At 48.4% G+C, this 14,584-nt stretch overlaps 1 protein-coding gene across 1 annotated transcript; it reads right to left on the reverse strand.

The window, feature by feature from the left end:
- Positions 1–757: 757 nt before the first annotated feature.
- Positions 758–12,799, reverse strand: Mtmr11 (myotubularin related protein 11). Its single transcript, XM_045138825.1, is given in 18 exon segments — positions 758–1,028; positions 1,030–1,167; positions 2,045–2,338; positions 2,752–2,934; positions 3,868–4,041; positions 4,896–5,062; positions 5,494–5,564; positions 5,777–5,843; positions 7,386–7,510; positions 7,596–7,684; positions 7,850–7,937; positions 8,173–8,308; positions 8,420–8,498; positions 9,344–9,486; positions 9,628–9,688; positions 10,579–10,700; positions 12,115–12,205; positions 12,542–12,799. Coding segments are annotated over 18 exon segments (2,142 nt in total). The 5' UTR covers positions 12,608–12,799; the 3' UTR covers positions 758–980.
- Between the last annotated feature and the right edge of the window lie 1,785 nt (positions 12,800–14,584).

A 14,584-nucleotide genomic window follows, 5' to 3' on the forward strand; every position in this document is an offset into this window, starting at 1 on the left:
CTCCCTTATCCACCTCATTCCCACAGAAAACTACCGGGGAAGAAACAAAAATATTTAAAAACAACAGTAAGGGCCAGGCATGGTGGCTTACGCCTCTGATTGCAGCACTCAGGAAGCAGAGGTAGGAGGATTGCTGTTAGTTCGCGGCCAGCCTGGGACTACATACAGAGTGAGTTCCAGGTCAGCCTGGGCTACAGTGAGACCCTACTCCGAAAATAAATAAATAAATAAATAAGACATATTTGAAGGGGCTGGCGAGATGGCTCAGCGGGTAAAGCGTTTGCCTGCAAAGCCAAACAACTCGTTCAGTTCCCCAGTGCCCATGTTAGCCAGATGCACAAAGTAGCGCATGCATCTGGAGTTCGTTGGCAGCAGCTAGAGGCTCTGGCATGCCCATTCTCTCCTCGTAAGTATTTTTTTTTAAGTGGCTGGGGAAATGGCTTAGCAGTTAAGGTGCTTTGCAAAGCCAAAGAACCCCAGTTTGATTCCCCAGGACCCGTGTGAGCCAGATGCACCAGGGGGCACATGCCTCTGGAGTTCACTTGCAGTGGCTAGAGACCCTGGCATGCTCATTCTCAAATAAAAATTTTTTTAAAAAAGAAAAAAATTTCAAACAGCAGCAAGAGGGGTGAGAATGAAGGCTCTAGGACATCTTTTTGAGACTGGTAAATAGCATTTCATGACTCAACTTATCAGCTGGTTGTTCAAAAGGGATGGAATCCCCCCCACACATACACACACACAAAAGGCAATCACATTCTGAATTGGTTCTGGTTTTATTTGAAATTTTTAAAAACACAAGAAAGGAATATATTTTCAGGAATCAAACAAGACAGGAGAAGAGCCAGAGAGTAGCACCCCTGTCTGTTCCAGAAACTCATTTAGTGAGCTTTGTTAAGGACTGGAATGTGAAAGCTGAGGCACCAAGGACACATATAAAAATTAAAAAAAAAAAAATACTGAACGATTAGACAAAGCCCTCACTCTCCCTCTTCCCAGCTTTTGAGAAGGCCAGCAATTTCAGTGGGTTGGAGAGAGAATAGCATTTGGATCTTTTTTCTTGCACTGGTCCCCAGGAGATATTCTTGGTGTCCATTTTCTTAATAGCTCCTGAAGACAAGAGAGTTCATCCTGAAGACCAGCAACTGTAAGAGCAGAGCCGCTCGTCTGGGGACAGGGCGGAGACAGGTGGGGAGGAATGTTATTGCAGCTGTGGCTTTCAACTCTAAGGTCTGTACTGTGCTGCTTCTGGTAGACCTAATGCTGTTTCCTTTCCAACTACATTCTGCATGATCTAAGCCTAAGCCACAGGCAGTTCTTCCCATCTCCTGCACTCACAAAACTACCTAATCTTTTTTTTTTTTTTTGTTTTGATCTAGCCAATACTGTCCTGGAATTCACTATGTAGTCTCAGGGTGGCCTTGAACTCATGGCACTCCTCTTACCTCTGCCTCCCAAGTGCTGAGATTAAAGGCGTGCGCCACCACACCAGGCTTTTTCTTCCTTTTTGAGGTAGGGTCTCCCTCTAGTCCAGGCTGACCTGGAATTCACTGTGTAGTCTCAGGCTGGCCTCAAACTCATCAACAGCAATTCTCCTACCTATGCCTCCCCAGTGCTGGGATTAAAGGTGTGCGCCACCACACCCAGCTGGATTTTCTTTTTTAATGTTTTATTTAGTTATTTGTAAGCAGAGAAAGAATGGACACTCCAGGGCCTCTAGCCACTGCAAACAAAACTCCAAATACATGTGACATTTTTTGCATCTGACTTTATATGGGTACTGAAAATTGAACCTGGGTCATTAGGGTTTGCAAGCAAATGCCTTAACCATTAAGGCATCTCCCCAGCTCCCCTTGTACTCACAGCAATCCGCCAACCTTAGCCTCCTGAGCTCTGGGTTCAAAGGTGTGCAGCACCACTCCTGCCCCAAACCTACCCAATTTGGTAAACAAGAAAAGCCCTTCCTGTCCCTCCAGTCCCTTGCCTTTGCACCTGGCTTCATCAGGCCCCTCCTCCCATTCCAGCCGCTGTCTTCCCTTCTCACCTGGACCTCAGGCCTTCCTCTCAGGTAACAGCGTCTCCAGAGCCTGATCTGGGGTCCCAGATACCCAGGCAGCAGTAACCCTGGAGGTAATGGGCAAGCTCCCCAGTGAGAGGGGAGTCCCCACTCCTGGTCAGCCAGGTTTTCGGAGGACACAGCAAGTCGAGGGAGCCAACGGGAAGAGACTGCCAGCAGAGAAGGACTATCTTGCCAAGGACAGAGCTGATTCAGGGGGGTCAGGGCCCCTCTAGAGAAGAGCCACAGAGAACTGGGGGGTCCAGGAGCCATGAAGCTTAGCTAAGAGGGAAAAGGGAAGTCAGATTGCAATCGAGACACCAGATAACTGCAGTCAGGATCAGGAAGGGGTATTCTGCTGCCCCTCACTGTATGAGTGAAACTACAAGCTTTGCCCTTAGAACTCACCCACTCAAAAGGCTTCAGCTAGGCCTTGGGCTCATTAAGGTCGACTTTAGAGAAACTTGTAGAATGTGGGCATGAAACAGGAAGAGTAACAAGCAAAAAGGAAAAAAAAAAAAGATGTAATCTACTATTCTAGGTCTAATGTCTTCCTGGAGACAGGAGCTGTAAGTGACAACTACAGAAGAGAGGTGAGATAGCTTCCTCTAAGGAACTCCAACAGCCTCTTTCTACTTCCCTAGTATCAGGAGCCCATGGGAAAGTAGAGGGTTTAGGAAATGTAGGCAGCTCACCTGCTGTCTAGGACACCAGGCATCTGGGTGGTGTTCTGGATCATAGCAAGGATTATGGAACTGCAATATCTGTTCATTGCTGTAGCGTAAATTCCAGTCCCAGACAGACAGCTGCAAGTTAATAGAGTTCCCAGCTGGAGTCTGGGAGTACCCTGGGGTGTAAACTTGTGTATAGGAATTGAACTGGACAAAGAAAGCAAGAAAAGGGATGGTTAAAACCCATATATATATGTATGTGTGTGTGTGTGTGTGTATATATATATATACACACACACACACACACACACACACGTGTGTATACTCCATACCTAGAACTAAATCATAAACCTATCTCAGGCATCAAATACACAGCAGAAATTTAATCCCAAGAATGAGCTCCTCCCACCCCACCCACAACCTCACTTCTCATGAATTAATACTAAACTTTAAGGAATATTTCTCAAGAGGTGGAAAAAAAAAAAAAAGTCTGGGCTGAAGAGATGGCTTAGTGGTTAAGGCATTTGCTGGCAGAGTCAAAGGACCCAGGTTGGATTCCCTAGTACCCAAGTAAAGACAGGTGCACATGGTGGCTCATGCATGTGGAGTTTGTTTGCAATGGCTAGAGGTCCTAGCATGCCGATTCTCTACTCCCTCCATCCTACCCCTCTCTGTCTTTGCCTCTCCTCTCAAATAAAATATTTTTTTAAAAAATAAAAGTCTAGGGGGCTGGAGAGATGGCTTAGTGGTTAAGTGTTTGCCTGTGAAGCCTAAGGACCCTGGTTCGAGGCTCGATTCCCCAGGACCCACGTTAGCCAGATGCACAAGGGTGTGCATGCGTCTGGAGTTCATTTGCAGTGTCTGGAGGCCCTGGTGCGCCCATTCTCTCTCTCTGCCTCTTTCTCTCTCTGTCTGTCGCTCTCAAATAAATAAACAACAAAAAAATTTTTAAATAATAAAAAAAATTAAAAGTCTAAACTAGAGCCAGGTGTGGTGGTGCACACCTTTAATCCCAGCACTCAAGAGGCAGAGGTAGGATGAGTTCGAGGCCAGTCCGGGACAGAGTGAATTCCAGGTTAACCTTGGCTACAGTGAGACGCTACCTCGTAGAACAAAAAGTCTAAACTAGAGATCACTTACCTGCCTACTCTTCTTCGCACGCTCCCAGGGGGTGTTCCTCAGAAAGGTAAGGGTGTCGGGAACTCTGACGCTGTCATGCAGAGCAAGAAGGAAAAACTCAGAGAATTCGAATTCAGCTGGAAACTGCTGAAGGAGCTGCCAGACACAGTCAAGGAAGAGGAGGAACACCGGAGCCTGAGAAGAAATTAAGCGGATGGAGAGATTGTGAGGAAGGTACAGGGAGGATGACAAGGTGATTGAGAATGGGTGACAGGGAGCAGGACACTAAGGAGAGCTGGGAGTTGAAACAGGGACTAATGGGGCTGGAGAGATGGCTTAGCTGTTAAGGCACTTGCCTGCAAAGGCAAAGGATCCAGGTTCAATTCCCCAGGACCCATGTAAGCCATATGTACAAGGTGGCATATGCATCTGGAGTTTGTGTGCAACAGCTGGAGGCCCTGGTGTGCCTATTCTCTCCCTCCCTCCCTCCCTCTCTCTCTGTCTCTCTCTCTCTCTCTCATGCTATCTGCCTCTTTCTCCCTCTCTAAAATAAATAAGATATAGTTTTAAAAAAAATAGGGACTAAGCAGGGGGTATGGGGCCTCCATCATTTGGGTCTTGTGTTCAGCCTAACGCCAGGCCCCTCCTACCCGGCTCATTACTAGTGGATTATACAACATAATTTTCCCAGCACTTTACTTTTCTCTTGCTTTTGTTGTTGTTTTCTGAGGTAGTGTCTTGCCCTGGCTCAGGCTGGCCTCGAATTTATAGTGATCCTCCTACCAATGCTTCCCTGGTGCTGAGATTAAAGGTGTGTCTCACCAAGCTGGGCTTCGGTACTTTTTTTTTTTTTTTTTTTTGAGATAAGGTTTCACTGTAGGTCAAGCTGACCTGGAATTCACTATGCAGTCTCAAGGTGGCCTCAAACTTACAGCAGTCCTCCTACCTCTGCCTCCCAAGTGCTGGGATTAAAGGCATGCACTACCACGCCCAGCTCAGTGCCTTCTTTTTAGTAACATCCCCCAAGAAACTTCCTAAATTGTTCTCACCTCCTCAGTGGCCCCAGTTTCCCCAAGCCGGGTCAGGAAGGGGTGTCCAGCTGCCACCCACTCTCGCTGCACAAGTGACTGGAAACCAAATAATGTTCGGGCTTCAGGGGCCACAAGTAACTGGACGAGCGAAGAGAAGAGGCCATTGAAATCCCGGTCACCGCGCTCTGGGTGATGAAGAAGGGACAAAAAAGGGGGATCCAAGAAACTAGGGCAAGCGAGAATGAGAAGAGGAAACATGGCAAGAAGTCAAGGGCACAGACAGGAAAGTTTGGGGTAGGCAGGATTGAGAAGGCGCACGGAAGTGAAGAGAAAACAAAGAGTTTGAATGATTCACTGTATAGACTCCACCCAGATAGAAATACCCATTTTCACATGCAGGAAACAGAATCAGTTCTCAAACCAGCTTTCCCTGTCCCTTCCCACCCCAGCCCCCGTCCACTGATGGAAGGAGAGGATCAGAGGGGCTAAGAACACCCTAGCGACAGAGGCTGGTTCTCAAGGAGTTCAGAGCTAGGATGCTAAGGGTGAAGGGGACAAGTAAACTTCATAGGTCTCCCTCCGTGCACTGTCCAGTTAGTTGACCCAAGGAACTCACCTTGAAGAACCACAGAACGATCCCGGGACGTCACTAAAACAGAGACATCACTGGCCTTCCTAAGACAAGATCTGGAGGGGCCGATAAGGAAGAGAGAGAAAACATTAAACCTGGAGAAGGAAGTCATGGGTTGGAATAAAGGCAGATTCCAAAAACCCTGCTCCTTCTAAGCAGCAGCAATAATGGGCTTCTTGAGAAACCAAGGGGGGCCACTGAGGGGCCCAAGGTCAAAGAAGGTTGGGGAGGTTGGTGTTAGAATCCAAGGCTAGAAGCTGACAAGTACCTGACAAAGTCCAACCATCGCGTTCCTTCCAGGGCTGAAAGCCATTTATCATCGGCTACAGACGAGTCTGGCAGAGGAGAGGATCAGAATGGGAAAGATCTCAGGATTCGGGTTTGCATAGCCTGATGGGTTAAGAACTCTGCTAGTGACTGCCTCGGTTTGAGGGACTGAGGGTAGGAATGAAGGCCTTGGATTTGATCCACAGCACTGGGGTCGGGGAGCTTTATGGCTACACAACACTGAAGGTATGATAAAATTCATTGTGGGGCTGGAGAGAGAGCTTAGCAGTTAAGGCGTGCCTGCCTAAGGACCCAGGTTCAATTCTCCAGATACCACATAAGCACATAGTGATGCATGCACCTGGAGTTCCTTTGCAATGATAGAGGCCCTAGCATGCCTGTTCTCTCTCTCTCTCCCTCCCTCCAAATATTTTTTGAAAAGATCATGACATCAAAATAAAAGAGACTGAGAGGGGGAGGGGATATGATGGAGAATGGAGTTTCAAAGGGGAAAGTGGGGGGGAAGGAGGGCATTACCATGGGATAGATATTGTTTACAATCATGGAAGTTAATAAAAAAATTTTTTTGAGCCAGGGATGGTGGCGCATGCCTTTAATCCCAGCACTCGGGAGGCAGAGGTAGAAGTATCACCGTGAGTTCAAGGCCACCCTGAGACTACATAGTGAATTCCAGGTCAGCCTGGGCTAGAGTGAGACCCTACCTCGAAAAACCAAAAAAAAAAAAAAAAAATTTTTTTTTGAAAGAAAAAAATACACATATATTTTTAAAAATTCATTGTGTTAGTGCTGGGCGTGGTGGTGAACACCTTTAATCCCAGCACTCAGGAGGCAAAGGTAATTGGATCTCCATGAGTTCAAGGCCACCCTGAGAATACAGAGTGAGTTCCAGGTAAGCCTGAGCTAGAGGGAAACCCTACGTCAAAAAAAAACAAGCAAACAAACAAAATCCATTGTGTTGTAGATGGAAAATGAAGAGTGAGTATAATAAAGCTCTTTAGTTTGTTGATGGGTCCTGTGTAGCCCAGGCTGGCCTTAAACTGCCGCACATTCTGTCTTCATCTCCCAAGTGCTGAGATTACAGGTGTGCATTGCCACACCCAGCCAACAAAAAGCCTGATGGCCTGGGTAAGATTTCCCAGTACCCACGTAAAGCCAGATGCACAAAGTGGTGCATGCGTCTGCCATTTGTTTGCGGTGGCAGGAGGCCCTAGTGTGCCCATTCACATTCTTTCAAAATAAAATATTATAAATTAAAAGAAAATTAGTTGGACCAGGCATATTGGCACACACCTTTAATCCTAGCACTCACTCGGGAGGCAGAGGTAGGAGAATCACTCACTGTTACTTTCAGGCCAGCCTGGGCTAGAAAGTAAGTTCCAATCAGCGTGAGATAGGTTGAGACCCCGCCTCAAAGCAGAAACAAAAGAAAGTAAGCCAGGGCCAAGAAAACAGGCTATCACTAAGTCCATTGGAGACAAGTTGGGTAGAGAAATAATTAGGCTAAAGGATATTCTTTTCTAGCAGACAAGGTAGTCAGCCAGGTTGCAGTCAGCAGCCCTAGGGCCAAAGGACTTGGAAGTTTTTCTCACCGTGCAGGCAAAGTGTCCTCAGCTTCAAGTGAGCAAGCTGGATATCTGCAAGACTAGGCATCTCATCCACAGTGTCCACCAAAACAACTTCCGAATGGCCAGCCTGGAGCATCGACTCCATGGCTCTGGAGGGAGGGAGTCAGAAGTCAAGGACTTCCCAATCTTCTGAACACCTGACCCAAGCTTGAGTCTCCTCAACAAACCCCTCACCTGATATCTTCCTTATTAGGGTCACTGGTTGTATAGAAGCCGCCACATCGGAGAAGGTCACTGCCCCCAGGGTGATGCCAGGACAAACGCTTCAGAATGGGTGGGAGGAGGAGGAGGGTCATTGCAGAAGTTACAAGTGTAAAGCTGTCCTGGCCCCCAACAGCGACCTGCCGGGAATCCCTTCCTCCACATTGTCCCCTCACCTCCCATGGACCCTTTTAATCCACCACCTCTACCCTAACTCCCACACTGACCGGTCCACGGCCCTGGTGGAAGTGGTCAAATACTCTCCTGACCGCACTGTCCAGAACTCCATTCGGGACCCAGAAGTAGCAGGAAAGGCTGCAAAATGAAGAGTGGTGTCACACCGTGGCCCAGTTACCTCTGATAACAGAAGTCTGTTATCACAAGGAAGCTGCCCTGGAGAGACATTCCAAGGAACGTCAGGTTTTGAGGGCAGAGATAATGAGGACGGCTTTGTGGCTGTCTTAGGAGGTTGGAGTTGAGGGAAGTACCAAGTTCAGAGGACCAGAGAGCTAGGGCAGGACAGCAGGGTTGGGGTGAACTGAGAGATCACCTGGTAGCTACGTCGAACCTCTCGTTGACGGTGCTCACCCTCCAGCCCGTGGCACCCTGCTGCTTCAGCTCAGTTTCCCAATCTTCTGAAGTCTCCAAGAGAGGAATGGGAGGTTTTCTGGAGCCAGAAGCCTGGCCTGGGGCGGGAGTAAGATGCGGGGTGACGGACAGGAACCAAGGACAGCTTCTTTGACTTCAGCTGGCCCCTGCATCCTCAGCCCGCCTTGCTCTAGAGTGTCCCCGCTTACCAGCTGTGCTCAGGGTTACTGCTCTGTACTGTTGGGTTTGACTGCTCTGAGCTCGGGCTTGAACAATGGCCACAGTTACCTGGGGAGGAAAATATATCCCATCCTTTGTTCTTAGACCAAAGAAGTAAAAAGAATGAAAAAGAGTATGTGTTGCTCCACTGCCTTTACCACCAGCAGAAAAGAACAGCAAGGGGGCTGGAGAGATGCCTTAGCGGTCAAGGCACTTGCCTGCAAAGCCTAACAAAGGACCCAGGTTCAGTTCCACATAAGCAGATGCTCAAGGGGGTGCATGTAGCTGGAGTTTATTTGCAGCAGCTGGAGGCCCCAGTGTGCCCATTCTCATTCTCTCTCTCCCTATTTCTTTCTCAAATAAATAAATAAATAAATAAAATATGTATATATTTTAAAGAACAGAACAAGAAGCCAGGTGTGGCGGCGCACATCTTTAATCCCAGCACTTGGGAGGCAGAAGTAGGAGGACTGCCACCCTGAGACTACATATTGAATTCAAGCTCAGCCTGAGCTAGAGTGAGAGCCCACCTTGAAAAACGAAATAAATAAATAAATAGAACAGAACAGCAAAAAACCCTTACAGAAGGAGATCTCCACAGGTCACAGGACTGCGGTCAGAATGACAAATGTAGAACTGCAGAATCATACAACAGTAACTTTGGGGGGGGGGATTTTAGGAATAATACTATGCAACCGTCCTCATTTTTCTGAGGCAAACACTCCCCCACAGTCCCACAGCTGATAACTAACTGGAAGAGCCAGATGAGTTCAGGCCCCTCAACCCCATGATGCTATCATTTATCCCAGCCTTGTAGTTTAGAGGAGTGAAAGACAGTGAGTCTGGGGGAATACCATGCAAAGGACCCTGTGTTCCTAAGGAGAGGAAGGATCTTTTGCTTAAAAGCCTCTTACCTGAAAGGCCTGAGGCTCTAGCCCTCCAGCCTCAAAACCAACTTTGAGCAGCCGGAAGTCTCTGCCATAGATCACAATCTCCTCGGGGATGAATTTAAGCTGCGAACCTGGACGGAGGAGCTGAACTCGGGACAAGCCACTCACTGAAGTCAAGAGTTAAAGAGCAGCGTAACCATGGGATCTCTTCCAGTCTATCCCACCCCACCTCTGGTTGTGTTCTGAGAACCAAGGAGGAGAGAAGGGGCTACTCTACTCTTGTCACCAACCCCCCCCCCCAGACCTACCAGCCTCTAAGCGTCCAATGTTGATCAGGGCAAAATCGTATTCAGTGTTCAGGGTAGTGTCCTAGAGGAAGCACAGGACTGGGGTATAGACATCCGAAATAACCCTCAGTACCCTACCTGGGTACCCTACACCCTAGAGATCATTCCCACCATCATTGATATATTCAAAAGACAGCTCTTAATTCCAAAATATTTGTCTAAATCCTTCCAGACTCCCTCACCCATTGGACTCTTGTCCTTTTGTTTTGTTTGGTGGTGGGTTTTTTGTTCTTGTTGCTGCTGCTGCTGTTGTTTCTGTTTTGCAAGGTAGGGTCTCACTCTGGCTCAGGCTGACCTGGAATTCACTATTGAACTCACTGCTATCTTCCTACCTCTGCCTCCTGCGTGCTGGGATTAAAGGCATGTATCACCACAGCTAGGTGTTTTTTCTTTCTTTTCATTTTCATTTGTTTATTAGAGACAGAAGGATGGGGGTGGGGGGGGAGGGAGAGAATGGGTGCGCCAGGGCCTCTAGCCACTGAAAACGAACTCCAGATGCATGCTTCACCATGTGCATCTGGCTTACGTGGGACCTGGAGACTGGAACCTGGGTCCTTAGGCTTCACAGACAAATGCCTTAACCGCTAAGCCATCTCTCCAGCCATCACCGCCCCCCTTTTTTTAAATGTTTTTTTGAGGTAAGGTTTCTCTCTAACCAAGGCTGACCTGGAATTCAGTATATAGTCTCAAGGTGGCAATCCTCCTACCTCAGCCTCCCAAGTTCTGGGATTAAAGCTGTGCACCACCACACCTGGCTAGTTTTGAAGAAGGTATTGCAATGTAGCACAGGGTAGCCTGGAACTCATTATGAAGCCCAGGTCAGCCCTCCCACCTCAGCCTCCTAAACATTGGGATTAGAGGACACCACTATGCCCAGCTTATCTTTCCAGTTGCCCTAACCATCTTTCTTACCTGATGCCGCTGCCATCCAGAAGGCTGGAAGGTGACCCTAAAGTTGGTGCAGATCAGTGTTCCAGGCAGTTCTGGGTCCTGACCTTTCCTGAGCCCTGGAGCCCACGCTAGGATCTGCTCCCCTGCGGGAAGAGGGGAAGCTGGGTTGTGGCTGTTCTCTGGTTGTTGGCATTTGCCCACACCTCCTCCTCCAAGACAAGGGGGTCCAAAGGGAGATTTAAATCCTCTCCTAACATACTGGGGTGTAAGCTCGAGGAAAATAATTATTGTGGGCTTTTTATATTATTTTTAAAATATGTTTTGTTAGCCAGGCATGGTGGCACATGCCTTTAATCCCAACACTTGGGAGGCAGAGATAGGAGGATCATGGTGAGTTCAAGGCCACCCTGAGACTACATAGTGAATTCCAGGTCAGCCTGGGCTAGAATGAAACCCTACCTTGAAAAACCAAAAAAAAAAAAAAAAAAAAGTTTTATTAATTTATTTATTTGAGAGAGAGAGAAAGAGAGTGAGCATGTCAGGGCCTTCAAGCCACTGCAAACAAACTCCAGATGCATGAATCGAAACAGGGTCCTTTGACTTTGCAGGCAAATGCCTTAGCTGCTAAGAAAGGCAGATAGAGAGAGAATGGGCACACCAGGGTCTCTAGCCACTGCACCTGAACTCCAGACAAATGCACCACCTTGTGCATCCAGCTTTACATGGGTACTGGGGAATCAAATGTGGGTCTGTTGGCTTTGCTTACAAGCTCCTTAACCACTAAGCCATCTCTCCAGCCCTGTTGGTTTGTTTTTTTGGAGTAGGGTGTCTAGCCCAGGCTGAGCTGGAACTTTCTCTGTTGTCCAGGCTGGTCATGAACTCACAGTAATTCTCTCCTACCTCAGCATCTCAAACGCTGGGATTAAAGGCATGCACCACTATGCATGGCATGAATTCCCCCCCTCTCCCCCGAGGTAGGGTCTCACTCTAGCCCAGGCTGACTTGGAATTCACTATGTAGTCTCAGGGTGGCCTCAAACTCACAGCGATCCTCCTACCTCTGCCTCCCAAAGAATTTGTATTTTTTATAATGTGATTTAAATATTTTATTTTTATTTGTTCATTTATTTGACAGAGAAAAACGGAGGGAGGGAGATAATGGGGGCGCTAGAGCCTCCTGCCACTGCAAACAAACTCGCGTCCGGCCCCTTGTGCAGCAGGCTAATGTGGATCCTGGGGAATCGAACCTAGGTCCTTTGGCTTTGCAGGCAAATGCCTCAACCACTAAGCCATCCCTCCAGCCCAGGAATTTGTATTTTTTTAAACCTCTGTAACTCTAGCAGAGTGATACAGATTAGAAACGAGTGCAGTAAGCATCCAGATAGTTACTAAATAAGTTAATGAGAAAACAGGAAATATCAAGGTCCAAGCTCTCAGCCAGCTCTGGAGAGAGCAAACTTGAGGCCCTTGGAGGCAGAAGAAGAGGATGGTGAGGGTGTGAAACAAGGCTGGGGTGAGAGCGAGTTGGGAAGAGTCTTAGGAAATTAGGTCATATTACCTGGGAGGTAGCCAGAGGTCAGGCAGCTGCCAAACTGACGAGTCCTGGGCTCTGGCATCCTGTTTGCCCTGGCAGACTTTGGTCCAGAGAGCTGAGAAGGGATGGAGGATTAATATGCCCCAGTGTCTGGGATCTCATCAGCAACCACCTTTGGGAACCCACATGCTGCCTCTCAGGGGAACTGAGACCGGGCCAACGCTGTGTGTGGGGAGCTCGGGCGCGGGCCAGGCAGTCGGCGCCGGGAGGAGCTGGTTAATGGATAATGAGACCTGGAACCTGAGACCCGGAGGTAGACTCCCTCAGCAGAAGCTGCTGAGATAGACACACCTTCCTCCTGCAGACCCCTTCCTTCCCCTTGATCGCCACAGCATCTCCATCCACACCCTCATGCCAGTCCCCCCCCAAAAAAAAAACTCCTTCTCCTTACCCCCATCTCTGGTTCCTCCTTCTTGGGGGCGATGTTGAAACTCTGGCCCCGGCCCCCCCACCACATTTCTCTGGCTCCATCCGGAAATGGAGCGGTTAAGGTGGAAAAACCTCAAAGATGCCCAGCCTCTGTGGGAAGAGGCTGAATCTTAAATTGAGAGAGGTTAGGGGGAGGGGCCAAGGGGAGGGTACAAGGGAGGTACAAGGAATACAACTTGGGGGTCTTATTTGAAAGGTGTGTCCTGCCCAGCCAGAGGAGGCTCCTCGGAAACTTCAGGAGACTCTGAAGAAGGCGGGAGAGGTGCCCAGCCCCTTAAAGGGGAACACACACTTTTTTTTTTTTCTTTTTAAGTACAAGGGAAATGGAGGCGTCTGAGAAAGAAGGGAGGGATAGAGACCCAATCCCACATCCTAACATCTTGTTCATGAGTATCAGACAGTGAGAGGAGCAGCCACTCCGATTATTAATCCAGAACACTTTGGGCTGCCGCCCAGGATTCTTTCGTTTATAACACTGAGTTCAGTAGTTTTGTTTGATTTGGGGGTTTTGTGATTATTGTCTTTTTTTTTTTTTTTTTTTTTGAGGTAGGGTCTCACTCTAGCTCAGGCTGACCTGAAAGTCACTATGGAGTCTCAAGGTGGCCTCGAACTCACGGCGATCCTCCTACCTCTGCCTCCCAGTGCTGCGGATTAAAGGCGTGCGCCACGACACCCGGCCAGGTTATTGTCTTTTTTAATATTAAAAAAAATTACTTTAGAGAGAGAAAGGCATATAGAGAAAATGGGCGTTCCAGGGCCTCTAGCCACTGCAAGCAAACTTCAGAAGCATGTGCCTCCTGGCTTATATGTGGGTACTGGGGAATCGAACCTGGATCTTTAGGCTTCCCAGGCAAACGTCTTAACCGCTAAGCCATCTCTCTAGTATTTTTTAAAAAGTCATTTTTGTTTATTCATTAGAGAGAGAGAGAAAGAGGCAGGTAGAGAGAGAGAGAGACAATGGGCGTGCCAGGGCCTCCAGCCGCTGCACATGAACTCCAGTCGCGTGCACCCCCTCCTGCATCTGGCTTCTGTGGGTCCTGGGTAATGGAACCGGGTCCTGTGGCTTTGCAGTCAAGTGCCCGAACTGCTCAGCCATCTCTCCAGCCCTCCCACCACCACAGTATTTAAAAAATATGTATTTATTTATTTGAGAAAGAGAGAGAATGGGCATGCCAGGGCCCTTTGCAAACTCCAGACACGTGCCACATTGTGCATCTGGCTTACATGGGTCCTGAGGAATCAAACCTGGGTCCTTTGGCTTTGCTGGCAAGTATCTTAACCACTAAACCATCTCTCCAGCCCCTTAAGATTTTTGTCAGGCTGGAGAGATGGCTCTGTGGCTAAGGTGCTTGCTTGTAGAACCTAACAACCTGGGTTCAATTCACTAATACACACGTAAAGTCAGATGCACGAAGTGGCACATGCATCTGGAGTTCGTTTCCAGCAGCTGGAGGCCCTGATGTACCCATTCTCTGTCTCTCTCTGCTTGCAAATTAAAAAGATTTTTGTCTTTTTTTTGGGGGGGCGGGGTTTGAAGGAGGGTTTCACTCTAGCCAAAGATGACCTGGAATTCACTATGTAGTTTCAGGCTGGTCTGGAACTCACAGCAATCCTCCTACCTCTGTCTCCCTAGTGCTGGGATTAAAGGCGTGTGCCACCACGCCTGGCTGAGTTTTGTCTTAAGGGCAGGGATGCAAAGCCGTTCATAGCATCTGCTTCCTCTGACAATCCTAAACGAGGTTGAGACGGAGGAGTAAGTGGGACTTGACCCCTACCTCCTTTCCCCAGGCGAGACATAACTGGGGTGAAGTGGGCAGCGGAGTAGGGGAAGTTATGTGTCCACAGTGCAGAGGGTACAGGTATGTGTGCATGCCTCGCAGGTGGGGCCAAGAGGCCGAGGGAAAGGTCCTTGCATTTAACCCTGCTTGGGCTCGCACTAAGTACACCTCCACTCCGGCCACAGCCAGTTCTGAGAAAGCCCAGCCCAGGTATGTGGAATTCCACC

The sequence above is a fragment of the Jaculus jaculus genome, chromosome 19 (genome assembly GCF_020740685.1).
Source record: "Jaculus jaculus isolate mJacJac1 chromosome 19, mJacJac1.mat.Y.cur, whole genome shotgun sequence".
Classification (NCBI taxonomy): Eukaryota; Metazoa; Chordata; class Mammalia; order Rodentia; family Dipodidae; genus Jaculus; species Jaculus jaculus.